This window comes from Balaenoptera acutorostrata, chromosome 3 (genome assembly GCF_949987535.1).
Source record: "Balaenoptera acutorostrata chromosome 3, mBalAcu1.1, whole genome shotgun sequence".
Classification (NCBI taxonomy): Eukaryota; Metazoa; Chordata; class Mammalia; order Artiodactyla; family Balaenopteridae; genus Balaenoptera; species Balaenoptera acutorostrata.
Window position 1 is genome coordinate 1,294,970 of NC_080066.1, and position 27,846 is coordinate 1,322,815.

At 48.0% G+C, this 27,846-nt stretch overlaps 1 protein-coding gene across 3 annotated transcripts; it reads left to right on the forward strand.

Moving 5' to 3' along the window:
* The first annotated feature begins 2,864 nt into the window (after window positions 1–2,864).
* Window positions 2,865–27,701, forward strand: BAMBI (BMP and activin membrane bound inhibitor). 3 transcript variants are annotated; one of them, XM_057544257.1, is made up of 4 exons: window positions 21,435–21,861; window positions 24,861–24,962; window positions 25,058–25,345; window positions 25,763–27,701. In XM_057544257.1, the coding sequence occupies exons 3-4, from the start codon at window positions 25,108–25,110 to the stop codon at window positions 26,179–26,181; spliced, it is 657 nt and encodes a 218-aa protein (XP_057400240.1). In that variant the 5' UTR covers window positions 21,435–21,861; window positions 24,861–24,962; window positions 25,058–25,107; the 3' UTR covers window positions 26,182–27,701. The 3 variants fall into 3 exon arrangements, with proteins under 3 accessions (XP_057400241.1, XP_057400240.1, XP_057400239.1); XM_057544258.1 differs by lacking the exons at window positions 21,435–21,861; window positions 24,861–24,962 and adding an exon at window positions 2,865–3,032; XM_057544256.1 differs by lacking the exon at window positions 24,861–24,962.
* The last annotated feature ends 145 nt before the right edge of the window (window positions 27,702–27,846 follow it).

The window sequence follows — 27,846 nt, forward strand, 5'->3', positions numbered from 1 at the left end:
CTGGAGTGTTTAATCCGTCAATCTTTAACGTAATTATTGACATACTTGCGTTTGGATCCACCACTGAATTTGTTTTCTCTTTGTCTACTCTCTTTTTGTTCCTTTTTCTTCCCCACCTCACACCCTTCTTGATCTCACTGCCAGGCCTCACGGACCAGATTTATATCTGCAGCCCGGGCCCCTCCCCTGGACCCCAGACTTCGAAATTCAACTCTCTCCTCAACGTCTGTCTTTGGGCACCCAGTAGGCGTCTCACACTCATACCACACCCCGTCTCCTGACGGCCGTCTCCTGCTCTCCTCTCGATGGTCCCCTCTAAGACGATGGCAGCTCTTCCTCATCCTCCTTCTCTTGCTCACCGTTTGCCCCATCCTTCCTGGCCTTCCGGCCAAGTCTTGGAGTCATGCTTGACTCTTCTCCTTCTTTCACCCTCACATTCAATCCATGCGTCTCCTTCTGTCTCATCTTCAGCAGACACAGAACCCACTGCTTCCCACCACCTCGCCTGGACATCCTAGACGGAGCAGCGTCACCTGTCACCTGGGCCACAGCGACCGCCCGCAGTGGTCATCCCACAGTCTACTCTCAGCGCAGCAGCCAGAGGTGTTCTTTTCAAAGCTAAGTCGCATCACTCCTCTGTGATGCAATGTCTCTCATTTCCTCAGAGTAAAAGTCAAAGGGTTTACAGTGACCTATCAGGCCATTTCCTGTAACTGCTCTGTCCTCTTCTACTCCTTGTCTTGATCACTCCATTCTAGCCATCTTGGCCCCTTTAAACTCTGTTTCTTGACTTTTCTTCACTATTGCCCCCGCCGGGAGCAAAAGGGAAATGCCTATTTAGATTTTTTTTTCCTAATGACCCTCTTACACCACCCCATGAAGTCTTAATGCCATAAATATACTACATTTGATTATCTACCGTCTCTATGTGTGTGCTTTACACCAGCGCTCCCCAACCTTTCTGGCACCAGGGCCCGGATTCGTGGAAGACAGTTTTTCCATGGACGGGGTGGGGGGCTTGGTCCAGGCGGTCGTGCGAGCGATGGGGAGCAACGGGGAGCAGCAGATGGAGCTTCCCTCGCTCGCCCCCCGCTCACCTCCTGCTCTGTGGCCCGGTTCCTCACAGGCCACGGATCTGTACCAGTCCATGGCCTGGAGGCTGGGGACCCCTGCTTCACACATTAAAAGAGTAAGTTGTTTTCATCCTCCAAGAGTGAATTTTCTGCCCCTTTGGACGATGTCTCCCTGTTGAGAATGTGTGCTTTCACTCTTTGCAGGTAGTTCTACCTCAGGGCCTTTGCACCTACTGTACCTTCTGTGCACAACACTCTTCCCCCATCGAGCTGTCGAGCTCACTCCCTCACCTCCCCCAGGTCTTACTAAGACGGTCACTTTTCAGAGAGGCATCCCTCGGTCACTCTGTGGGAAAAGTGACTCCGTGACTCAAGCTCCCCGCTACCTTCCTGGCTCTGTCCTTTCCCCTGAGCACTTGTTACCATCTGGCATCTCCACATGTTATTCACCTATTTTTTTGTTGTCTGTCTGCCTTCACGAGAGTGCAAATTCCAGGAGATATTTGCGTTCATTGATGGCTCCCGGATCTGCCCATTTCCTGGCACACGGAACATGCCCTGTTAACGCTTGTTGAGTGCACGCGTGCCGTGCTTACCTGTGCATACCTGCCTTCACTGTGTGGCCCCGTGTGCCAGCTCATCCTCTTTTCTCCTTTTCATCTACCAAGTCCTATCTTTGCTTTAAAGCCCAAGTCAGTACCAACTTCTCCCTGATCCCTTTCCTGGTTTTATGTCCTCAAAAATATTATAAAGTTTTGGACTTCCCTGTGGTTAAGAATCTGTCTTGCAATGCAGGGGGACACCGGTTTGATCCCTGATTGGGGAACTAAGGTCCCACATGCCACGGGGCAACTAAGCCCGCATGCCACAACTGCTAAACACCATAACTAGAGAGAAACCCGTGCACCACACTGAAGAGCCCGCATGCCGCAAGGAAAGATCCTCCATGCCACAACTAAGACCCGAGGCATCCAAAATAAATAAATAAGTAAATATTAAAAAAAAGAAGAAGAATATTATAAAGTTCTCATACCGCACACTCCTGGCAGAAGTTATAGAATTAGAATTAACTATTGAAGGCTGAACTTCTTTTCTTCTTGGTCTAATATGCCTCAAAACTATTCAGTGATACTACCTTTTAGCTCCAAGAGATGCTGGGTTATTCCTGAAACTGTGAACGTTTATATACCATCAAAAGACTGAGTGGAATGGGGGGCGGGCTTCTGAGTTGAACGTGTGGACATAAGGAAAGGAGAGAAAACCATTTCATCTCCAGGCTGATTAACACCGTTGAAGTGTGCTTGGGTGGATTCAATTGGCCTGGTGCTACTGGAAGTAAGGAATATATTTTCTTGCTGGTTTTCATTGCATTAGATCATGTTGTTTTAACCCAAGGGCCTCAGGAAGTGCAGAGTAAATTGGAATGCTCAATCAAATAAAAAAAGTCTGCTTAAACGGAGTTATGGTTGGTTGTGCCGCCAATGCTAAAGTTCAAGTTGACATTCCAGCCTGAGCTCGTAATGTTATTACTGAGGACCCTGTAGCAGGGGGAGGGGGAGAAGGTATCAGACTTCAACACACTGGTTGTGACTTTTGTTACTTCAGAAGAGAATGAACCTTGTGATAACCTAGCTCTTTTGTGGTTATTCATTTTCTCATGTGTTCAAAGGTCAGTCTGGGCAGGACAGCAAGTGTCCATATACTTTGCCATTTGCTTGGTGGGCCTTGGCTGGTGGAACAGAAGTGCCTTAGGGGAAATTGCAGTCCACGCTGCCCTGGCCATCCCGTCTCTCCAGTGCGGGTGGGCGTGGGGAGGGAAGGACGATCCTGTAGCAGGAGTGAGGGAGGCGCTCTGTAGCCCCACGGCCCTGCATTCCGGAGGCCGTAGCTTCCGGCGTTATCTGCATGCTGTTGACCCAGGAATATGAGCAGTGAGTCTGGAACCTCTCAATCTAAAGAGTAAGTGATGGTGAACTGTTTGCCTCTGGCACAAGCCCGTTCATTGCAGCAGCACAACCGTATCTGGGGAGCTGGACTTTTCAAAGACAGCTGGGGTAGCCTTTGGGGGTGATTTAGGGTGGGAAAAGTCTGTATTCAGTGTCTTCCTGGTTCTTCTTTCTTCGTCCTCATTCTCCTGGACATGGTCCCTCCTCACATATCAGCCCCTTAGAGTACTAGGAACCCGTCTTTACAGCTTAGGAGACAGCCCCTCACGTCGTATTTTAGTTAACCCTCACGATGTTCCCAGGCGGCAGGAATTATCGTCGGGACCTCCACTTGGTCATCGAGAAAATGGAGGGAGACACTGAAGCAGGAAACACATTTTGGCATCACTTCTCAGATCACATAACCTGTGCAGCACACAGCTCCTGGCCAGAACCCTCGGAACCCTAGGGCTGCCCTCACCAGATACTCAGATAACAAGGAAGCACGTCCTCCATGAGGGGCGTTGTGCTACGTGCATTGCACGTAACGTCTTATTCTTCCTCCCGGTAACCTTATGAAATGGTTATTTTATTCCCATTTTACAGATGAAAAAATAAAGGCTTAGGAAGACGTGAAGACTGCCACCAAGTGTATGACAAACAAACAGCTCCATTAAATCCATCTTTATTAAGAAAAATAAAAGACTGGAGGAATCACAGACCTAGTCACGGTGTTGCCAGGGTGCAGGTGGCGTTTGGGGTCCAAGTGTGCCTTCCTCACCCCAGTCCACTGCCCCCTAAACCCTGGGGGAGAGACACTTAGGGGGTGTGAGGCCAGGGAGGTTTACAGGCGGAAAAGCGTCCTCATTGAACCGTGAACTCAGAAGCCAGTGCTTTGTATCCTAAACCAAGGTAAGAGTTGAAGAAGAGGCATAACTGCTACCAAATTTAGGTGAGAAGGTAGTTGGTTGAGTTTGTAAAACCCAGGCTAGGAAGACGTCAAGGGAGAGACCAGTTGGCATCTCTGGGTGGCTCTCAGCCAGTTTGCTAGAAGTCATTTTGCTGAAACTTCTTTAATAAGCTTTTACTAAACACTTATCTTAATAACTTTTTTGCTCCTTTCCCTATGGCTAGCACCGTTCACACCCCAGGCCACACACCCACCCAGCCTTGGCCCTCCTCTGCTCGGCCACTGCTGTTCTCCCAGGCCCATCTCTTTCCAGCTGGTGCTTGGAGACTATCCAACTTGCATGGCGGCCAGGAGGCCAATGATATTTGTCCTTCCCTCTCTGCTTAGAATCTTGTCTCAGGGCCTCAGGCTTGCTTGGACAGGGATTTGATTGTAAGACAGAAAGCTCAACTCTCTCGGTACCGTGTGACTTGGGAGATCCCACTGGTCAGAACCTAGGCTCCAGCCAGCCTTGCCGCATGGCTAATGAGGGATGCAGGACCCTGTGACGGGGTGAGAATCTCAGGAAGAAGGAGCAAGGTTCTTAATCTCTCTTGCCAAAGCTCTATCCCGAGTCAATGTTTCAAAACACAGCAAGCACAGTGGAGTCCTTGTAAGGCAGTCCGTTTGTCCTCAAGTAGAAACATTTAAGATGATGGGTGGTTTCTTTTGGTGTGGTTCCTTTATCCTAATAAATAGGCTCACATTCCCCGTGGCCGCATGGGAGCTTTCAGCCTGAAAGACATCACGGGCAGCGCTCCCCGAAGGGATGATGGACGTACTTGGGAAGTTCATCGCCATTGATGGTGAAGGGTGTGTCCAGGGGAGGGCGCCTTCATTCCCTCCAGTTGCAGCCATCACTTTATACCGCCTGTCTGCCAACTGTCTCCGAGGACTTGCTGTTAACCAAGTTAAGTGTACACAGAAAGGAATCCAGAAAGCGATAAGAGATTTTAAAAATCAAAACTGAGAACTAAGTATCAAATTTTCCCTCTGGCAATCTTATCTGGGGAGCCCTTCTCTAGCACATGGGGCAGCGCAGAAAAACTATTTGATACTAATGATGATTGAAATATGATCTAAATTAATTTACTATTTCACTAGAGTGGCTGACATTCTAATGCAAGAGTAAGGCTTCCCGCTCAGGTTTCTACTGGGTTATGACAGTTGGGCCAGAGAAAAGGACTTTCTGAATAATATGGCTTTGCCTGTGTTAAGATGATACCAAGTTAGCACCTCAAAGAAATAATTATTTGGTTAGAAACAGTGCCCCAATTACCCAGAAGAGTATCTGGAAGGGTGGCTTGGTAAAGTGACTCTAAAGCCTTGGGTGGGTCCTGGGTCCCTGCTCCATTGCCTTTTAGCTTTGTGATGCAGATCAAAGACGGGACCACTAGGAACTGCGGTTTCCTCTTCTGAAAATGGCGATAATAATACCTCCCCTCTCTGTATCATAGGATGGTCAGGATGAACAAATGAGGTAAAGCAGAACTCTTCAGAGACCGTAAAGCGTTACATAAACATTAGTTGTCACTACGTACTTCTCCGTGAGGCTAACGCCAGGAGACAGCTCGTAGGGTACCTGGGAACCTGTCGGCAGGTGTAGGTCTCAGTGTCTGCCTGGAGGAGCCTCCGTCTTGCTGGTGGAGCAGGTGTACAATCCCTCAACCGTCTCTCGCCGCGTCTTCTGGGGCTGTGGGCTGGGGGTGGTACTTGGCGTCTCCCGTGAAGCTCAGGGCGAAGGTTCTCCAAGTGTGGCAGCATCAGGTGCATCAGCAGCACCTGGAAACTTATTAGGAATGCAAATTCTCAGGCCCCGCTTCCGACCTACTGAATCAGAGGCCCTGGGCTTGGGGCCCGTCAATCTGGTTTTTTAAAAATTTTTTTAAAAATAAATTTATTTATTTGTTGGGTCTTCATTGCTGCATGCGGGCTTTCTCTAGGTGCAGCAAGCGGGGGCTACTCTTTGTTGAGGTGTGCAGGCTTCTCATTAAGGTGGCTTCTCTTGTTGCGGAGCACGGGCTCTAGGCGTGTGGGCTTCAGTAGTTGTGGCTCACAGGCTCAGTAGTTGTGGCTCATGGGCTCTAGAGCGCATGCTCAGTAGTTGTGGTGCACGGGCTTAGTTGCTCCGCGGCATGTGGGATCTTCCCAGACCAGGGCTCGAACCCGTGTCCCCTGCACTGGCAGGCAGATTCTTAACTACTGCGCCACCAGGGGAGTCCCCCATCAGTCTGTTTTAACAAGCCCTCCAGATGATTCCGACACTTGCTCATGTTTGAAAACCGTAAACTAGGTCTTGGAGCCTTTGCAGAAACCAAGAACAAGGGCCCCGCTTTTTTTTTTTTTTTAATTTTATTGGAGTCTAGTTGATTTACAATGTTGTGTTAATTTCAGGTGTACAGCAAAGTGATTCAGTTATACATACACATATATCCACTCTTTTTTTCTTTTCTCATATAGGTCATCACAGATGATTGAGTAGAGTTCCCTGGGCTCTACAGCAGGTCCTTGCTGGTTATCTATCTTATACATAGTGGTGTGTGTATGTTCATCCCAAGCTCCTAATTCATCCCTCCCGCCGTGTTTCCCCTTTGGTAACCGAGTTTGTTTTCAAAATCTGCGAGTCTGTTTCTGTCTTGTAAGTAAGCTCATTTGTATAATTTTTAAATTAGACTCCCCGCGTGAGCGCTACCCCATGATACCTGTCTTTCTCCGCCTGAAGGACCCCACCTTGCCGGCCTGTTACTAACCCTCCGCCACACAAGCGGGCATCACAAGGGAGGCTCTGGATTCTAGAGCCTCACGGGACTCGAGAAGCCAGTTTTCAGGTTGGCTCATTTTGTAGCTGAGGATTCTGCAACCCCAAGGGGCTCAGTGAGAGCTGATCCAAACCCAGAGCTGGGGTCAAGGTGACGCTCAGCCCAGGGCTCTTCTCCCACTGCCTTTCTTGCATCCAGATCACAAAGTTCCAAGTACTTGCTACTCAGAGGAGGAAGGACCCCGCGGAGCAGCAAGGTCAGGTGGGAAGCTGGGTCCCCCGAGGGCAGGGCCCCAGGAGAGGTCACGGCTACCTTCCTGGTGGCCTGGAAGAGACGTCATCTCCAGGAGTGATTGGTGGGGCTCCCACCATCCTCCTCAAGAGGGAAATCAGGTATGGACCTCAGTCAGGAGCCCTGAGGGGTCCCTTCCCTGGAAACCACTTCCCTGGTGGGCGTGGGCATCCTGGATGGTGTGAAGGCTATGATTCTCGTTGCTTTGGTTTATGTACCTAATGACGCCGAGGTCAGGGTCAGGGTCAGGGAACATTTTCTACAGGAAAAGGCCAAGGTCGGAGCAGAGGGAGATTGCAAATGAAATCAAGCATCAGGGAAAACGGTCACTGACAGCTACCTAGGCAGGCTGGTTCCTGCAACGAAAGCTGAAATCCAAGAACGACCCCAAACCCATTCCCAGAAATCCTCACTTCAGGCTCGGAGGAGGTGAGTGAGGTCTGGGTGTGACGGTGGTTCAATCAACTTGTAAACAGCCCGATTCTAAGCAGCAGAAGTTCTCTCTTCTCCTTTTCCCCTCTCCCTCAAATTACTCCTTTTGTCAAGAGGTAATTTGGCCTTTCAATATCACCAGAATGTTGCTATGGACTTTCAGAAATGCTCACAATTTCTACCCATACCCTGGTTCAAGGAGAAACCGACAGTGAACGTGGTGGCCCGTCACAGCTTCTACCTTTGAGACGGGCCGGACGGTGATTCCCTGAGCCTAGAGTCTCCGTGGGGGCCTCAGCTGCCGTGACCCCGGGGTGGGGGGTGAACCTCTTCTCGGCTTCCTCAGCTCTGAAGCCGGAGACAGACGTGATCATTTCCATGATTTCATTTAAAAGAGGCTGACATGGCCTCACGTAGCTCTTACTTAGTACCAGAGGAGCTGTTTGATTAATTTGATCAGTCCAGACTGGCAACTCATGTGGAGTTGGAGCCTGAATTATCCTGTTAGCCTCTTGGCTTTGATCTCGACCCAAATGGGAGTCAGGTCCTCAGGTCGCGTGAGGGCGGGGAGTGGGGCCCCAGGCCGTGTCCGCAGCGCGATGCCACCCTCAGTGCCCGGGAATGTCAGTCACCTTCCTTCGGTGTTGCGTGGATTGGGAGAGGAGGGGATCTCTGTTTAATTCATGTGTTTGGAGGTTTTCTATTTGCTTTTGAAAGTTGAAGTTGGCCGGAGTTTGTGGATTTGTAGGAATGACGCACACATTTAGGGCTCAGAGGTTTAGGGCAATGCCCCTCGGGGGTTCTGTTCAGTAAACGCATTTCCATCAAAAAGACAAAAAACCAAGGAATGAACCAGGGCGGCCCAGAATATGACCTCCTCCTTGGGAGGCGCCCTGGCCTGCTGGCGGGTGACACAGGCCCTCACGGGGAAGGGTGCTACGTTCAGAACGGCGGTCGCAGCTGTCCGTGCCTGCTGCCACCAGCTTCCCCGGCCTCGGGCCCAGAGGAGCCTATCCGTTACTGTCCGAGGCCCTAGGGAGCTTCTGGGAACAGGGCTCACAGCCCTCTTACTGAGGTCACCGCCTGACACTGAGACACGTTCGTTGAAACACTGAGTCTCCGTTTCCCCTAGAAGGACCTCGCTTTCTGTGTCAACAGCAAAGGGCAGCCGTCGTCCTCCCAGGTGGGTGCTGCTTCCCTCTGGTCACTAGAGGGCGAGAAAGACCCAAGCCCAGGCCGGACCCTCTGGCCAGAGGGTGTGTCCCCTCCAAGAGGAGAAAGCTCTGGGCTGCAAAGACAGTGCGTCTTTATTCTCTGGAAGATAAAACTGATCATGGCTGTGTACGTTCCAGTGTTGGCTTAGGAATAAAGGGTTACCTCGGTGGGTTTTCCACTTGCTTTTTCATTTTTAAACATTTTTTACGTTCTCTAGAGAGTGAACACAATTAAATAACTTGAATGATGCACAGTTAAGAACCCAGACATGTGATAAAAGAGCAGCTGGTGGTTTGGGGCAGAGGCCCCGTTCCCGGCGCTGCTACTCTGGCCTCAGGGGCCCATGATGCACGGGGAGGATGCTGGGAGGTCAGCGCTTTCAACAGCAGGAAGGGCACAGCCTGGGCTTGGCGGTTCTGTTCCCGGTTCTGCAGGGCCCAGTCCCAGGAACATCTCAAGGCCGACTTATCAAGAATTTAAAATAACATGTTCCAAATGAACCTTTCTAGGGAAGATAATCAGACTCACAGACATAGAGAACAGACTTGTGGCTGCCAAGGGGGAGGCTGAGTGGGGGAGGGAAGGAGTGGGAGTTTGGGATTAGCAGATGCAAACTATTATATATAGAGAATGGATAAACAGCAAGGTCCTACTGTAGAGCGCAGGGAGCTATAGTCAATATCCTGTGATAAACCATCATGGAAAAGAATATAAAGAAAGAATGTATGTATATGTATAAGTGAATCACTATGCTGTACAGCAGAAGTTAACACAACATTGTAAATTAACTCTACTTCAATTTTAAAAAAAGAATGGAAAAAAAAATAACGTGTTAGCAAAAGCTGGGAAAATAAACTACAGCACCACCGTGAAGAAAGATGTGGGATCCCCGGCTTGCCTCCTCTTCCCCCATCTCTCCTTCCGCCCTCCTCTGCCTTTTTTTTGCGGGGGGGGGGGGGTGGGTCTCGAATTATGCTATGGATATGAGATGATTTTGGAGGAAGCTTGTTAAGGTCTGCTGAGTCTTTATCCCCATAGAAAGTTAAATCTGTCCACTTGTCAAGTGAAAGAAGATGGACTCTGTCAGGACAGAGAGAAAGGAAGTGGCTTTCAGTAACACACGATGCAGGTTTGGGAGAATGTCTATGAGTTTGAAGTGGTTTTGAGATTTTCTCCTTGGTCTTGTGTGGATCCCAAACTTGACTCAACAGCCCAGTTATTGGCTGCCTTCCTGTGGTCCATCTGCCCTTTGCAGCCCACGCTATGATTCCCTGCCAATGAACTAGACCTGCCAGGTTAGTAAGGGCTGGGTCGTACTATGCTTTTTTTGTGAATTAGAAAAAGGCACCTCCTCTCAGGCAGTCAGGGCAAACCCCAGGGTGCGCGGTGGCTCTGGGGATGGGAGCTGAACCTCAGCCCTCACTCATCCCCTCGGCGGGACGTCCTTGGTCTGAAACAGCTTGGCACAGTCTGAGTTGACTCTTCAGTCCTTAGTCCTTCATGAGTTCCAAGGCCCAGCATTTTCCCTACTTCTGGAAAATGACACAGCGTTTCATCTATAACCAGAACCTGTGGCTGTAACTCTAGCATCTTAGTGTTGAAAGAGATTTTAAAGGGTCTCTTGCTCAAACCACTGGTTCACACGTCCTTCACCGGACTTCCTCTGGTGCTGGAGAACCACGGCCCCTCCCGGCTCCCGAGAGCAATCATGCTAGGAAGGTCTTCCTTACTTTTAAGTCCTCCTGACAGCTTAGTGCTGGTGCCCACTGGTCCTTGGTGTGCCCTCTGCAGTTATACAAGCAAGTCTCCTTTTTTATCATTGAAAGTTTTCCCTTCACGTTTATTGTTAAGCGTGGCACTGAGTGCCTTTACCAACTTGATCACTTCCAAACACCTTTTAAGGTGCATTAAGCTAACGTTCTAGAATGGTCTGATCAGTGCAGTTTCCAGTAGGACAGTCATAATTTGGTGGTGGACTTTTTTAAACTGGCACTGGCACCAAGTTGCCTTGTCAAATACCTGTGCTATGATCTGCATCTGTTTTTAAGGGACAGAGCTCCTAAATGATGGATAGGGTCAGATGGCTGCTTTTTGGAGGCCTTCATAAAGCATTTCTTGAAAAGTAGTAGTTCCACTTTATTTGACTTGATAAAGAAGGTGGCCCTCGCTGTTTTGGACCCTGATTTCACTTTTGAGGCTCTTCCACAGAATCTGGAAATGATCTTAGAGATCATTCTACTGGTCATACCTGACGCATGACAAAATAGACCTGGGGAGGGTTGTCCATGTTTGGCCAAAAACACACACTGCTGGCCGGAGCCCTATGCAGAGCCCCAGGGGCAGGGAACACCTCCCTCCTCTTCTCTGAGTTGGGAGCTCCTGAGGGACGTTGACCAGGGACAGTGCCCCGCCACCTGCCCTGGCCACAGAAGTTTCACACTTCTTTTCTGTGTTTTCCAAGTTTTCTTCAATGATGCATAACTTTTGCAATCAGGAAAATATATATACTTTATAAATATATTTATATAAAACAGTGGTTTTTCCAAACCCACGTAAACTCCCCTGGCCTCGTCTCTACAGCCGCAGGGTGCCAGTCAGGAACGTCTATCCCATCACCCTCGACTGCTTGCAGTAATTAAATGATTCCCGGATCCCATTTTGACCAAGAGTTAGACAACAATAAAGCCCTTTCCCATCCCATCCACCACCCTCCTCTCTCCCCCGCTCCACCGGGCTTGTTCTGAAGACCCACGTCTGTTCCCTGCGTTAAAGGGGAAAGGGAAGGAGGTTTTGGTGCGGGTAGGACTGAGAACTCCAGCCTGATGGGGGGCGATGGCACAAGGGTCGCATCGCCAATCCCTGCAGACTCTAGCCTGGGGGGATCTGTCCAGACCAGGAGAGTCTGCCCCTTGTTTACTTTGGGAAGAGTCCGGGAGGAGGCGGCGGGGAGGGCGGGGCGGCAGAGAACAGCCGGGAGGAGCCGGCAGGTGAGCGGGCAGCGGGGGCGCAGGGGCCCTGACCTCGAGGCCGCGAGGGCCCGGAGCGGGAGGACCGGCGCTGGTGCGGTGCGCCGGGTCCCTGCAGAGCCACGCGAAGCGGCGGAGCTGCTTGCGGCCTCGGCGCCGGTACCTTCGATGAGGATGCGGGGCTCTCCGCGTTCGCTGCCCCCAGGGATCTCGCTCCCTCCTCTCTCGCCCGCCTCCCGCTCCCTCCCCGGGGCCCACGCGCCCTCCCCTCCTCCATCTTTTCCTGTCCGACCCTCTGCGGCCCGAGGCCTCCCTAGAACAGACGCTAGCATCCCACCGACTGGCCCACACGGCGACGCTGCTGCTACTTCTTTCTATTTGCAACGGAAACTCAGAGAAACCTGCATTAGCATTTATTTTCTGCTCACACTAATATCTCCAGGTACTCCTCTGCTTCCAGTAAACCGGGAACCAGGACAAACGTGCAGAGCCTGGGGTTAACGCTCCCGAACCTTCCTGGACCCGTCAAGATGGAAGATGCCCCCCCCCCCCCCCGCATCCCCTCCGCGGCTACCACCCATCCCCCGCCCCCCGCCCCCTTATCTCCCTTGTCTTGCTGGACTCCTGGCTGCGTGATGGAAACGAAAAGATTTTAGACCTGAAAGGGCTTTGATTACACCTCGAGACAAAAATATGAAAACATAGGTTCCTTTCTCTGCATTATCTGCATCTATCAAGGGCCTGAACTCACCTATTTCCAGAAAAGTTGCAGGGCTTCCGGGGATGGCTTGAAGGATTAGGGAGAAAGTAACGTCAGCATGTCAGCCCCCCCTCCACCACCCCAGTTTCTCCAAACATTTGTTAGACAGTCACCTAAAAGAAGGATGGCAGGGTTGAAAGCGTTTTGAGGGCAGGAGGCTCTTCAGTAATCTTACTGATCCTCCATAAAGAAGAGCGTGGCTCATGAGTCGTTCGTGGCAAGTACATCCGTAATCAGTCAGGGTTTTATTGGGAAATGCTTCCTTCTGACAGTGCGTAAGCAGCATCGGGCTTTTTTGGAAAATGCTGTTGAACTGGAGCTGGATAATCCAAAGGAGTCCTATGCTAAGGTGCAAGATTCTTCTTGTCTTTCCCAGAAGACCAGAGGCATGAATTATGGCTCCTGGGAGCAGCTATATTTCTTGTGTAATGATAAGTTAGCCCACCAATTTGTCTCGGCTGATTCTTGGACTACCTACATTCTTGGGAGGTAAACTTTGTTGGCAAGAGTCTTGCTGTGTTTAGAGGGACATCACCCTGCCAGCCTGGCTTGGCTGTGGCATCGTTCGTACCTCCGATCCTCAGCTCCGGGGAGAAGAAAATCCTAAAACCAGCTGGAAAGCCCTGAAGCAATCATCAGTGTATCCAGATGATTAAAACATGGATTTGAATAAAGCCTTTGATTTTAAGGAAAATCATGTAACATTTCTATAGGGTTTCACACTTAAAACTTCATGAGATGGTCTCATGTTCTTCTTGCAGGAATATCAGAGGCAGCTAGGCCACGCACCACTGCTGTCCCTCACGGGAAGGGGGAGGTGAGGCACAAAGGGGACAATTCATCGCCCGTGATCACACATTGAATGATGGAGCCTAGGTGCAAGTTCAGGTCTTCAGTCTCCTGCTTAGTGATGTTTCCTCATCTACAAAGTTACAGCCTTTCCACTGGAAATGCACTCATTGGCATCTACTTCTTAAAAATAAGATGTAGGGCTTCCCTGGTGGCACAGTGGTTGAGACTCTGCCTGCTAATGCAGGGGACACGGGTTGGAGCCCTGGTCTGGGAAGATCCCACATGCCACAGAACAACTGGGCCCGTGAGCCACAACTACTGAGCCTGCGTATCTGGAGCCTGTGCCCCGCAACGGGAGGGGCCGCGATAGTGAAAGGCCCGCGCACAGCGATGAAGAGTGGCCCCCGCTTGCCGCAACTAGAGAAAGCCCTCGCACAGAAACGAAGACCCAACACAGCCATAAATAAATAAAGTAGCTATTAATTAAAAAAAAAACAAAAAAAACCCCACGATGTATTCAGGACCATACTGTGAAAGGCATCAAAGGGAATAAAGGAGTGATAGATGGGTTTTCTGGTCTTTCAGGGTTTATAAACTCCTTGAGGAGCCAGGTAGAAAAGGAAAATTTAGTAACGAAGAAAACAATGCTGCTTCTTTAGAGAGCTGTCTTCATACTCCTGTGATTTTATGAGGAACAGCTAAGTGGCATGGGGTAGGGCAGAGCGGGTGGAACTCTAAGGAAGCAAGTGACTACTTTGGCTTTTTGGTTGTAAAGCTGATGGATTTGGCTCACGTGTTACTTACAGACTGGCAGGCACCTTGGCCTCTGGTATCCAAAGTGCATGTGTGGAGAAAGCTAGATGATTATTTACCCCAAATACCCATCTCGCTCAGGAAACTGATAAAAAAGCTCTTTTAGTTGCCGCAGTCAACTGAAAAGACAGGATATTCAAGATGGTTGTCTATTAAAAATAATCCAAGTTCAAAGTGGTTTTTCCATCCTGGATTCTGGAAATGTTCTGAGTCTTTAGTCCATGTAAGATGGGCCACCTTCATTTGGTTACATTAAGTTTTTCATTTTTTACTTTTATTTTTAAAATTTGGACATTTTTCAACTTTCATTTCTTTAAATATTTTCTCTGAGCCCCTCTCCTGGAATTTCAATTACACGTATGTTAGACCACTTGACAGTAGCCACAGGGGCACTGAGTCTCTGTCCTTTTTTCTTTTGGCCGTGCCGTGCAGCATGCGGGATCTTCGTTCCCTGACAGGGGATCGAACCCATGCCCCCTGCAGTGGCAGGGCAGAGTCTTAACCACTGGACCGCCAGGGAAGTCCCTTAAGTTTATTTTTGATGAGGGAATTCCCTGGCGGTCCAGTGGTTAGGACTCGGCGCTTTCACTGCTGGGGCCCGGGTTCAGCCCCTGGTCAGGCAACTAAAATCCTGATGACAGCAAACACTCAAATGATAAACTCACACTAAATTAATAATTTAAAGGAATGACCTTAATTCCACTCACTAATACTTTTCTTATTCAAAAGGCGAGTTAATGATGAGGGGAAAGTTTCTCTTTATAGAAGTGTTCCAGCCAATAAATGAACATAAAATAATAGAATATCACGGTTTTGCATTCCCCACTGAAATAATGGATGTAGGCAATGATTATCTATAACTTCACATCACACAAATAGAGGCAAAGAGACAGAATGAACTTCTGAGAGAGGTACAATCATCATCTGGGAGGTAGTCTTACCAACTGAGTCTGAATCTGATGGAGACTTTTGATCTAACAACCAATTCACAGGAAATAATAGCAGGAAGGGGGAACGTGTTAGGTGACACCATGGAGATGCAATCAGCAAATTTTAGACCACAAAAAACCCTATAGGACAAATGATCTGATTGTTTCCATAAGTAACCAGCAAAGAAAAAAGAAAAGACAGAGGGGAGGTGGAACCGATAAATGTAAAGAGTTATAAGGACATATCAATCAATTACAATGTGTGAATCTTTTTTTCAAGCCTAATTCTAACAATAACAAAAAATAAATAAAGATAAAAAATAAAAAGGCAAGTTAAATGATAACCTTGTTTTATGTGTGTATCATATATATGCCATATATATATATATATATATATATATATATATATATATATATATATATATATATATATATGCCTTATGGTGCTGGCCTGCCCACATCTTCTGGTCTTCCTGGTCCACGACCTTGATGACGGGCAGCAGTCGTGTTTTATATCAGCCAGGACCCTGCCCTAGCTGATCGGACCATAAACTGAGCATTTTGAGATGATCTCTCCCTAAGCTGAACAGCAACCTGTGTAACGGGGGCTTATGATTGTATAAAAGCAAGCAGAAGTTATGAAGAGCAAAAACTAGAAGTAGGGAAAGGATGCCAGCTGTTTGGTAGAGAGGTGAGAAGCAAAGAGAACCCTGGGAAAATGAGACCCAAGTGTTCTAGTTTCTGGTTTCAGGGATACTGGCTTCGCGGGAAGATAAGTAATGCTTGTAAATTACCAACTGGCTGTATCCTTACAATAAGCCTATTGTATCCTCCCAAGAAACCCCTCCTAAATTAAGTCATCTCAAGTGGGTCTCTCATTCTTTTAATTAAACAAGCTTGACTGAGCTATAAATGTGCATATTTTAAAATGATATCTTTGAAATGATAGGCTAAAAATATAGGTAAGTGACACCAAACTATGAATGGGCCAGTGAAAGGTTACTCGTGTTTAAACAAATGCACAGCAGAATAGGAGCTTATGTGTTAGGTGACCAAATGGAACAAAGGAAGATTATCGAATATGGGGGGAAATGCACTGTAAGTTCTTCTCTTAATATCAAGGATAAAAACAAGGATTGTTCAGTGATGATCTCAGTGCAACCCTGCAGCTCTCTTCATGACTTCTGCCGGCAGGAAACATTTCACTGAAATGCATTAAATATTAGAAGATATGCTCATTTGGACGGCATTTCATTTCATGGGTTGGACACATACATCAAATATAATGTGCATCTTGATACTTTGTAAACGGCAAAACAAATACTGTATAGCTAATTATTGCCTCAGACACTGTTGCGAAATAAAAACAGTGGCAGGGATAGAAACATGATGGCAAATATCAGTAATTTCAAAGTTCCACTGCAAAAGACCTCATTCTGTTCTGTTAATGAGATTTCAGTTTGGAAGATGCAGTGTTAGAATAGAATGGATTGAGGAGAAGTCATTACAGCAGTCCTCCCTTTCCTGCAATTCTTATATCTGAGGTTTCAGTTACCTGATGAATTGTCCAAAAATATTAAATGGAAAATTCCAGAAATAAACAATTCATAAGTTTTACATTGCATGCCATTCTGAGCAGTGTGATGAAATCTCGTGGTGTCCAGCGCTGTCCCGCCCAGGATGTGAATCATCCTCTTGTTCCCTGTGTCCTATCCCTTAGTTACTTAGTAGCCCTCTCAGTTATCAGACGGGCTGTCTCAGCCGCAGTGCTTGTGTTCAGGTGACTCTTAGTTTACTTAATAAAGGCCCCAAAGGGCAAGAAGAGTGATGCTGGCAATTCGGGTATTCTCTTACTGTGCCTAAATTATACATTAAACCTTTTTGTAGGTATGTATGAATAGGAAGAAAACCCATAGTCTATACTGGGTTCAGTGCTATCTGAGGTCTCGGGCATTCACTGAAGGTCTTGGAACATAGACACCTCCCCCACCAGGGAAGCCTGGAGAAAGGTAGAGCAGTGGAAACACAGGCCGGTTTTGGGCGGTGGGCCAGGATGCAAGGTTTCAGCCAACGTCAAGCAAGAGCCTAAATATTTGATTGTCTAATGAAAATATCAAAGCTTTTAATTTTAATGGTTTGTACATGAACATTAAAAAAAAAATCCAAAAAAAGACAAGTGTTGCCAGCTAAGGAGATAGAATGCCAAATACTATTCGTTGCTTGAATCTGAACAGCGTTCTGGGTCAAGGATGTTCCTTTAAGCAGGAATTTAAGATAATTTCTCTGCTTTAAAAGATTAATTTACCATTTTAGTTAAAAGAACAAAAGGAATCAACCTTGTTATTTGACACCAGGTAGGCAAAACTAGCAGAAATTATTGAATAATTTCTAAAAGTTCTACTGGCTTAATTGGAGATTACATTAATATAAGTCAATAGAACAAAGGCTATATCAAGGATCACACAGAATATATTTGATACTATTTGATTATAAATAATGTCCATTTTTAAGTTCATGATGTTCTTTTAATCCGTTTCTTACTGTATTCTAAACGTAGTTGCTTTAAAAATTCTCAACACAACAGATACTCTGTGGTATTTGTAAAACTCAATAGCGTTTTTGCTAGTCTGTAGGAGGATGGGCATTTGGGAATGTGGGCTTCAGTCTTTCCCTTGTTTTCTAGGTCCTATCACACTATGTCCTGGACTCTGCACTCTGTCCTTTATCTCCTTTTCCATTTTGGAGGAAAGAAGAAGAGAAAAAACTTCACTAGACACTCATTCCTTTGGGCTGGGCTAATCTCTCACCTTTGACCATATTCCAAAGAAAGTAAATTTTAGCTCTGCACTCCTAACTTCTGAGAACAAATGACTTTAAAAAAAACAAAAACAAAATCAAAACTGCTCCTGGGAATTCAAAGTGTTATCTAACCTCTGTGTATTGTTGGTTGGTAGAAGATTTGTATAACAGGGAGAAATGTTAGATTCTATCTCTAGACTGCAATAGTTTGTATGCTAGCCGGGAACTTGAACACAACTGCTTCTGAACAAAATGTACCGAGTTATTTTTCATCTGTATCGTGGAGAGAGGAATTGCTGAAATGGGGTATCACATATAATTTTGGGGAACAATGGCATTATTTGGGTAAGCAGAGATTGCTAGAGTATTTACAACTTTGTTAACAAAATGACTTGGGACATAAAAACCCTTGAAGTATTTTTTTCCCTATTTATAAGAAAAATAAAATTTAGAGTTTTTCTGTGTATAGGACAACCATGAAAGTACATCATAGTGGCATGTTGTGATTATATAGTATATATATGTTCATATACATCATATCTAGAACACTGTTTAAAGGTAATAAAATAAAACTATTATAATGTTTAATTATTTCGGGTTTTAGGTCTAAAATCAGCTTTCTGTTCTTGGGTATAGATAGCTGGTTCCCAGCTTATATTTTCACAATTTCCTTCATAAGAATAAAAAGAATTTGGTCATTGATTTCATTTGTTGATTAAAAAAAAAAATCCCACTAGATTGTACTATTTTCCCCTCTACTTATCAACCTACCTGTGGGAAAGTAATAACCAAATTACATACAAAACACAAGTAAAATTCTGTACAGAAGCAATTTTCCTTGAGCCTTAAATTGAATTAAAATGGTTGCTTATTCTTTCAACTATTGATATGGCCTCATAGTTGACATATTATCCCTAAACCAATTTTGATTTTCCATATTGATTCAAACACTCTTGTTCACTTAGTTGAAAAGTCCATGTCTGCTCCAAAACCCTTAGATAAAGTGCAGACTTATTTCTCTTAAAATGAATTTTTAGCCATTTAAAAAGCCTGCCCATTAAACGAATAATGAAAACAAAAGAGGCGGAATCACTGTCTGATCACGGTGTTCTTATTCTGAATTGTATTTGGAACAAAAAAAGTGCACATCCTGGAATAACAACAACTGATGTTAACTCAGTAAAATGTTAAGTATCAGAGTATGACCCCTTTGGGTTGAAAGTAAAAGAACCTTAAGTAACAAGAGGACCTTATCGAGGAGCCCGAGTTAACCCTGAGATGGAACTTAAGGACCGGAAGTTAAGCCAAGGACCGGGAATCCATTTGGACTTATCTTTGCCACCCTGCACATCTCTGTCCTTTTTTTCTTGCTTTGCAGACAGGGGGACTCTGAATTTGTCTGTCTCTCGTGAAGTGACCTCTAGAGATTGACCACCTGAGAGCACCTCAGTCTAAAGATCCCGAACAGAGAACCTAATTGGTCCAACTGGGGTCATGTGACTAGTTATGGCCAGAGGGGCACAGTGCCCTAGGGGACGTGCCTAGGGGACGAAAGGGGACGTTCTCTGAAGGGGGCTGGGAAGGCATTCACAGTGTTTACTACAATACGACTTTCATCAACGCGTGCCCCAGACCCTCTTCCACGAAACAGGCATTTTTATCTGCATCACAGGTAGATGTGGTTATTTTCTGGTGCATCTCTGCCCACTCCTTGCTTCACGTCTACGATCCAGCAACAAAGAATTGCTTGTAGACCCAAGTACCCACCTCCTACTTACCACCCATATGCCCCCGTGCGATCAACGAATTTCACGCCTAAGCTCCTGTGGTCCTCTGTGCTTGTAATGGTCCCCTCCCAATTCTTTCATTCTTTAGGCGTCATGGCGGATGTCACTGCTTCCAGCAGACCTTCTGGACTTGTTTCCCTTCCTGGGCTAGTTATCTCTGCTGTCTTTACGCATCATAGCTGTGCACATAATCTCTATCATCCCTTGTTTGTGATTTACTATTTAGGTTCTGGCATCTTTTGGACCCCGCAAGCTGTGAGCCTGGCCTACAGCGGGTGCTCCAAAATAGTTGAATGAATATGCTCGAAAAGTTTCCTGTTGGCTAATAATGGACTCTCTAGAGTTAAAAGAGAGTGTGTCATTACAAGACAAGTATTGTCTGCATAAACCCCTTAGAGCTGTTAACTTGTCAAATACTCACATGTCAGGAAGTACCAGCCAAACCTCCCCTCAGGACCTGCTGGGCAGCCCCCCACTTAAGAAACGCCCGCTGCTGCTTACCTGGTGCCCTAACCAGTTTAACTGCCTTTTAAAGCTTCTGCTGCGCTGGCGCTCCTCTCCTTTTAGATGCAATTTTGATCCCGTGAGGTAATGGGCAGAACAGCAGTTTATGAAATTATTTTATTCTTTCTGCATATACACGTTATTTTTCAAAGGCAATTTCATTAACTACATCCTGCAGCTCTGTGGACTTTCAACAACATTCATTTACAAGGTTGGCTTTGATTTTTCAGTCGAGACATATATATGTATGTGTGTGTATCTATATACACACACAAAGATATATGTATACAAAAATATATCTATAGATATATGTATTTCTTTTCTTAGTCTTAATTTCTGCACTCTTGAGTCCTCAAGGGTTTGACTGCTCCTCCTGCCTTAGCATTAAATGCGCCTTTCCCCCTCGCCCCACCCCTTGACATTTTATCAGGTCGCAAAAAGTTGGCTGATCCTAAAAGGAAATTTTGCAAATGGTTGACTTTTGTTAACCCCAGGTTTGGGGGGGAGGGGAGAGAAGAGCTTTCCTCAGATAAGAGTTTTAAACTGAATTTCCTCTCCACAAAAAATAGAAAAACAACAGCAACCCTCCCAGGACCGCCTTTGGGCACTGTGTGGCGGGCAGCCCCCCAAGTCCTAGTAAGTGAATTAGCATCTCAGAAGGGCGCTCCCCGCGGGGCTGGTACTGATCAGGGTCAGCCGGTGTGTTTGCCTGCGACTGTCCGGGGGGTGGTTAATTGAGTGTCAGTCTCGGCCAGTGTCGTCTCGCTGGCGCCGGGCGCTTTTGGATTTGCTAATTTTCGTTAAGTGTCTGTGGCCGGCTACTCGGCCCGTCTACCCGGGAGAACTCGGCGGCTCCCGCTCATCAACAGCCTGTCTGTCTGGGCCTTATTGATCACTCGGCGGGGCGGACGCGCGGAGCGGGCGGGGGGAGGGCTGAACGCGCCCCCTTCCCGCCCTGCCGCCCTCCCCGGGTGCGCGCCGGCCCGCGGGGCCCACGCCGGGGGCCGCCCCCGCTCCCCCGGTCTCCCGAGGCGCGCCGCGCGGCGGGAGGGGTCCGAAGGCGGCCACGCGGGTCCCTCGCGAGTTTCGGGGAACGAAAAGGAAGCCACGCGCTGGCGCACGCCGGCCGGAGGCAGGGCGGTGAGGGTCACGGAGGAGGGGGCCCGAAGCAGGGCCTGAGGCCCGGCTCAACCCGCCGCTCCCGAAGGTCACGGGCGCGCGGCCTCCGCGAGGGGGAGCGCGGGAGACGGCCGGCGCCCGCCGCAGCCCAGACGCCGGCGCCGCTCGGAGCCGCGGGGCAGCGCCCTCCGCCCGCGCCCGGCCCCGCCCCCCGGCTGCGGGAGGGGCGGCTGGAGCCCGGCGGCCAATCGGACGGCGCCGGCGCGGCCGGGGCGGGGCCGGGGCGGGGCGGGGCGGCGCCGGCCGGCTCCCAGCGCGGGGCGCTATTTACGGCGAGGAGCCGGCCTGATCCGGGCGGGTGTAGGCGGCAGCTCGCGGCGGGTGGTGTCTGCGCGCTCCGGTGCTCGCGCCTTCGCCGAGTGGCCGGCCGAAAGCGGGGAGCGGAGCCGGGCGCCCACCCCGATCGCCGCGCCGAGCGGGCGGAGCGGAGGAGCGCGCCCTGCGGAGTCGGACCCTGCCTCGCGCGCCCTCCAGCCGCGCTCCATGCTCCGGCCGCGGCCCGGCCCCGCGCCCCGGGCAGCACCCATGCCCTGCGCGCGCCGGGAGCCGTAGGCTGCAGCTGCGCCGCGGCTCCGGGAGCCGGCGGGGGCGCCGCGGCCGTGGGGGGCGTCCATGGATCGCCACTCCAGCTACATCTTCATCTGGCTGCAGCTCGAACTCTGCGCCATGGCCGTGCTGCTCACCAAAGGTGGGTGCCCGCCGGCCAGCCGGCGGGGCGCGCGCTCCCCGGGGAGGCGCGCGGGGTCCCGGGGCGCCCGCCGCCAGGGCTTTGTTAGCGGCGGGGGAGGTGGCCTCCCGCGCGGGGCACGCAGGTCGCGACAAGTTCCCAGTCCTTAGAAGTCGCGGCGGTGGCTTCGCGGCCGCCCCCGGGTGTCCCGGGCCCGACGCGCGGAGGTGGAGTGACAGCCTGCGGGCGAGTGGTTGGCAGAGTGTTTGTGCAGGTCGGCCCGTCGTGAACTTCCGAGCGCTGCAGCCGGGGAGCGGGGCCCGAGTGTGGGGCGGAGGCGGCCGGGAGGGACGGCGGACCCCGCCCCCGTCGCCCTGTGCCCGCGTGTGCGCGTCTCCGTCGTGAGTGTGTGTCTCGGTGGTCTGCGCGGCTCTGTATTTGAGTGTGTCTGTCTCTGCTGCGAGTGCGTGTCTGTACTGCAGTGTCTCTGTCCGTGAGTGTGTGTGTGTGTGTCTGTGTCTCCGAGCGAGGGTGCTTGTGAGCCCGCGGGCGTGTGTGCCGTCCGAGGGGCGTGCGTGTGTGCAGGAGTGTGGGCTGTGTTGCTTCTCAGGGGCTGGGAGGTGTGGGGTCTGTCAGCGGTCGTGTTTCCCACTCACCTCATATGTTATAAACGCTACTCAAAAAAAAAAAAAAAAAAGCAGCGGTCAGTTTCTTTTTTTTCCTGCAGGTTTTCGCCGTTTTGGTCAAAATAACCCAAACAACTGCCTCTGGGTTTCAAGGTCTCCGAGCCTCCCTCGCCAGGAACTCTCCCTGGTGTTTACTCTGCGAACAGATACTTTTTTAGAAAATAGGAAGCATTTTTAGCTTTTTCCACCCCGCATCCCACGCCCCCTTTCCTCTAATTGCCATGTAGCAGACATGAGGTTGAAGGATAAGCCAGGCCAGCGAGGATGATGTGCTACAGTATTTATTTACTTTGCGAGGAAGGCTGTAATCAGCCCTAAATAACAGCCCTCGCGGCGTGCAGAGGGGAGCCTCCTGGCCCTATCAAAGGCCGGCCGAACGGGGCCGGACTGCGGCTGACATAAGTCGCAGATACCGAAACTATGTGCCTGATAATGATATAATTAGGGGATCAGAGGTTTCTGACTGCTGCGGACTTCAAAAGCTTTGGAAGAAGCCCTTAGTCTCTCCTGTAGCCGTCCGGACTGAAGCAGACATTTTTGTTTAATCACCGCATACAGTAACTAGAAAGGGGGGCAGACAGAAGAGCATTGTTCCCTCTTTCAAAATACCAGTCCCCTCCTGGCCTTCCACGTGCCACAGGAAGAAACTTTATGAAACGGCAGAAATAGAGTTTTAATACAGTAACACAAAAGTCCATTCAACTTGCTCAAATGTGGCTCCAATTAAAAAAAAAAAGTTGTTAGAGCTTTCCTAGTTACCTGTCAAAATTTTATTAGACTGTTTTAGGTCACTGAAAATATAGCCTTTCAAATAGGCTCTCGTAAACATTGAAGCAGCATTCTGCTGTATTCAGCTTTCTTTTTTTCTGCACGAGGTCTGAAGTGACTGGGATCAAAACTGACTTTTAATCTGTTTTATGTCTACTTTCAATCTGTATGTGGAAATTGTCAGACTTAGGGATCTGCAGTCATCACCACTTAAGACCGGTGAGCTTTATGCGAAAGAGCGAGCAAGCTGGGAAAGAGGAGTAAAAGAACTTCTGCAAAGCCGGCTTCTGACTGGAAGGTCCTACTTACTGGAGAAGGGACCTGGGCCCAGACCAGGAAAGCAGCAAGACAGGACAGGAGCAAGACCTCCGGCTTTGCGTGGTGGCACTCAGGTTGCCAAAGATCTGTGTTTAGTTGGCTGGTTTTTTAGACCTGAAGCATTAGCAGACGCTGCTGAAAGCTGAGCGTTTGGTCTGGTGGCCTGGAATTTGGACAGATAGTTAAATGAGACCTCTTACTCAGGCATTCACGGGAGGAGGGAGGAAGAAAGGCGAGGCTGGGAAGAGGTTTGTAAAGCGGTAGTGCCCCGTGTTGGTGTTGGTGTTCAATTTCAGGGCGGCGGTTTCTGTAACCAGGCCGAACTTCAGATGAGGAAGCCGGGGAGAGGTGTGTACCCGAGTTCAGTTCACAGCAGCTTCGGCCGTGGCAGGTGACAGTGGCCGCGGTCCACCGGGTCAGATAGCGTGTGAGCGAGCGCTCCCAGAGCCAGATTATTTCAACGAGAAGTTGACGTGGAAGCCTCAGCTCTTGCACTGTGACTTGCAACTCACAAACTAAGTTTTATAAAGGAAACTTTTAATCACTTCCTGTAGAAAAATTTGAGGTTTCCTTAAGGATTTTTCATTCAACCAGCAGAGGCTTTTCAGTTTCAATGTTTCCCCTTTTAGATCCCATGTTGAATTACACATAAAACTGGGGAGTCTGGGGTGGGGGGGTGGGGGGGTAGTGAGCCTTGCAGTTTTACCCCCTCCTCCCTGCTCCCAGTTTTATGCCTTTCCATTTGGGCTGAAAGAAATTGACTTTGGCAAGCAAACCACTAATTGTAAACTGCCTAGTTCCTGTTTTACAATATACTGACTAAAAGCTCCCCTGCATGCGTAGATCTTTATAGGCAAAGTTTGCCTTTTCTAGAGAGGTTGCAAATAGCTACCCAGTTTCATAGTTTTCAGACCCCCTGACCAGAGCAACTTCTAGATTGCTGTGTTTCTAGTTAGTAGCTTTATGAGGTGTTAGCTAAAGCTCTTACATCTCGGTGCAGCCCTTTGAGGTAGTAACCAATTCAGCAGCTGCGATCAAATACTTAACTGACAGAATCTAAAAGCCTAGCATTTCATGTTGTACGGTCACGTGGGATTAAATGAGTAAATAATGTAATTTACCTTACGGTAGGAGAAATTATGGTGATGATTATTTTGCTTCAGAAACAAGAGTGTTATTTTTCATTATTTGCTAACTTATATCCTAAATTGAACTTTTCTCTGCTACGTGGATTAATACATTTCTAAGATGATATTTCCCTGGCTTGGGATTCAAGCACCGGCTTGCACAAAGGGCTTTCCCCGTCCACGTGGACTGCCCTTCGAAGCCCTCAGCTGAATGTTCTCTAAAGTGAGTGTCTTCGAGGTTGCGGGTTTAGCAGTTGCTTGAGTGGACGCCTCATCTGGTCTCTGAAGCAGTTTGATGCAGTCTCCCCTTGTTTTCAGGTGAAATCAGGTGCTACTGCGACGCCGCCCACTGCGTGGCTACCGGTTATATGTGTAAATCTGAGCTGAGCGCCTGCTTCTCCAGACTTCTTGATCCTCAGAACACAAATTCCCCTCTCACGCATGGCTGCCTGGACTCTCTCGCGAGCACAGCAGACGTCTGCCAAGCCAGACAGGTCCACAACCACTCTGGCAGCACTGCGCCCACGCTGGAGTGCTGCCACGAGGACATGTGCAATTACAGGGGGCTGCAGGACGTCCTCGCCCCTCCCAAGGGGGAGGCCTCAGGTAGGGAGAAGCCCTCTGACCGAACCCTTGCCTGGTCTCTAGGCTTGTGACAGCCATGACTTGGCCTGCCTGCTACTGATTTTGTTGTTAATGTAATTAGGGATAGCAGAGGGAGAAGCATGGCTGGGTGCAAAGGGGCATCTCTACTGGGTAGCTTTCGTGTCTGCGCGAGCGTTAGATGTCTGTCTGCATCATAGGTTTTGCCTGTTTTTCCAACATTTTGAAGCCACTAAGAGACCATTACTAATCAGTAATGACAGTTCGCAAACGAATGTTTTTGGAAGCTTCTCTGCCACACCGGCGACATTCCTGTTCTAAGTGTTGATCGAATTGTAAGCTTCTCTTTAATGGGGTGCCCCGTTGAAAACTCGCGAATATCTCCAGGAGGGCTTGATCATTTTGCTTGTGTCCCTTTAGGACAAGGGAACAGGCACCAGCACGACGGGAGCAGAAACCTCATGACCAAAGTGCAGGAGCTGACGTCCTCCAAAGACCTGTGGTTCCGGGCGGCGGTGATCGCCGTTCCCATCGCCGGGGGGCTCATCCTGGTGTTGCTGGTTATGCTGGCCTTGAGGATGCTGCAGAGCGAGAGCAGGAGGCTGCAGGACCAGCGGCAGCAGATGCTGTCCCGCCTGCACTACAGCCTTCACGGACACCGCTCCAAAACGGGGCAGGTGGCAAAGCTGGACTTGGAGCGCATGGTGCCCGTGACCGGCCACGAGAACTGCTGTCTGACCTGCGACAAGATGAGACAGGCCGACCTCAGCCACGACCGGATCCTGTCGCTTGTGCACTGGGGCATGTACAGTGGGCACGGGAAGCTGGAGTTCGTATGACGGGGTCTCCCGGAACTCGACTTCTGGGACCCTTTGAGTTCTGCTGGACGGGAGCACTTTATCTGAAGAGAAACAAACTCGCGTCATGACCTTCGAGAGATAGAATGACCTCTGCAAACAGAATCTTGGATATTTCTTCTGAAGGATTATTTGCACAGACTTAAGTACAGACAAAATGTATTATTTGCTTTAAAAGTATAAAAAGCAAAGAGAAGACTCTGTACACTGTTACCAGGGTTATTTGCATCCAGAGGGAGCTGGAATCGAGTACCTAAATAAAAGAAAGTGTGCTCTATGTAAGCTCCTACATCTTGATTTATCATAGAGAGTAAAAAATATATATATATATATATATATATATATTTTTTTGTCTGAAATTTAGCGGTGTCTTGTTATAAATTAAAAACTAAGCGGGAAAGGTAAGGAACTACATGTTAATTATACAAACGAAGACCTATCATTGCCCAGAGCAGGATCTCAACTATAGATTTTGGCTTAACTTTTTTATTTTTATTTTTTTTTAAACAAGACCAAGATCTCGTTTGTTCTTACATGGCACGTGTGTCAGTGTCTTACCCACAATTTTTTATTAAGATAATGCTGGTTTTTAACTTTCATCTAATAGAAATCAGAAACTTACTTATACCAGGTCAGATATCACTGATGAATTTCTGAAGTTGCCTTAGCAAAGAGTGGTATTTATCAACTTGATCTAGGTGCTCTGGAATACGTTTTTAAATGTGTCTACCTCCAATCAAAAAAGGAAAAAAGCTTACTAAATGAAACTTTTTTTTTGGTAAAGTTAGTCACTGTCTACTTTTACTTCTTAATTCATCAGTTTATTCTGTCTCAAACCTAATTAAATATTTTGGACCCCAAATTAGCCAAACATGATTGTACCATGTTCCTAGTTTTTAAGCCTTCCTTCCACACAGTGTTATTATTTTTTTTTTACTTCTCAATCTTTAGAAAGATTTTCAAGAGTGAACGTTATATATCGAGATTTAAATAACAATTTCCTCCCCAAATGATTCTTTTATTAATATAATCAAATAGACTTGATTTTAGCCACTAACACACTATATAACAGTGTTTCCACTCCTGGAGGACTTCGGCAATATAGCCCAGCCTGAATTTAAACCCATGCCACATTTGTTTACTTTTTCCCCCCAGATAGGTCTTTGTTATCTTAAATGTGAGAATAATTTGTAGGTTCTTTTCTCAATTCTTTTGTATATTTGAAACTTTTGCTTAAAAATTAACATATAGCCTGCATATTTGAGTACATGTGGGGTTTTCTTTCACAAATGTTAAAGGATTTTTTGCATTTTTTTCTGGGATATTTTATGATCAGTATAATTTGGGTCCCTTAAGAAGACAGGTGCAGTCGCCCAGTTGATGGAAGAATCTAAGTTGAAATGACTAGTCTAAAAATGAATACCTAGGTTATTTAGTAACTAATGGACCACAGCCCCAAACAAATTAGGCTATGGAATAAATATGCGTTTTAATAAATGGCATTCGTATTGTGCTTTTTGAGATTGACAATTCTTGCACGCATGACTTACAATTTATAAAAGGTATTAAGTTTTATGTGTGCCAATTTTTTTTTTTTTTTTTTTTTTATTTATTTATTTATTTTTGGCTGTGTTGGGTCTTCGGTTC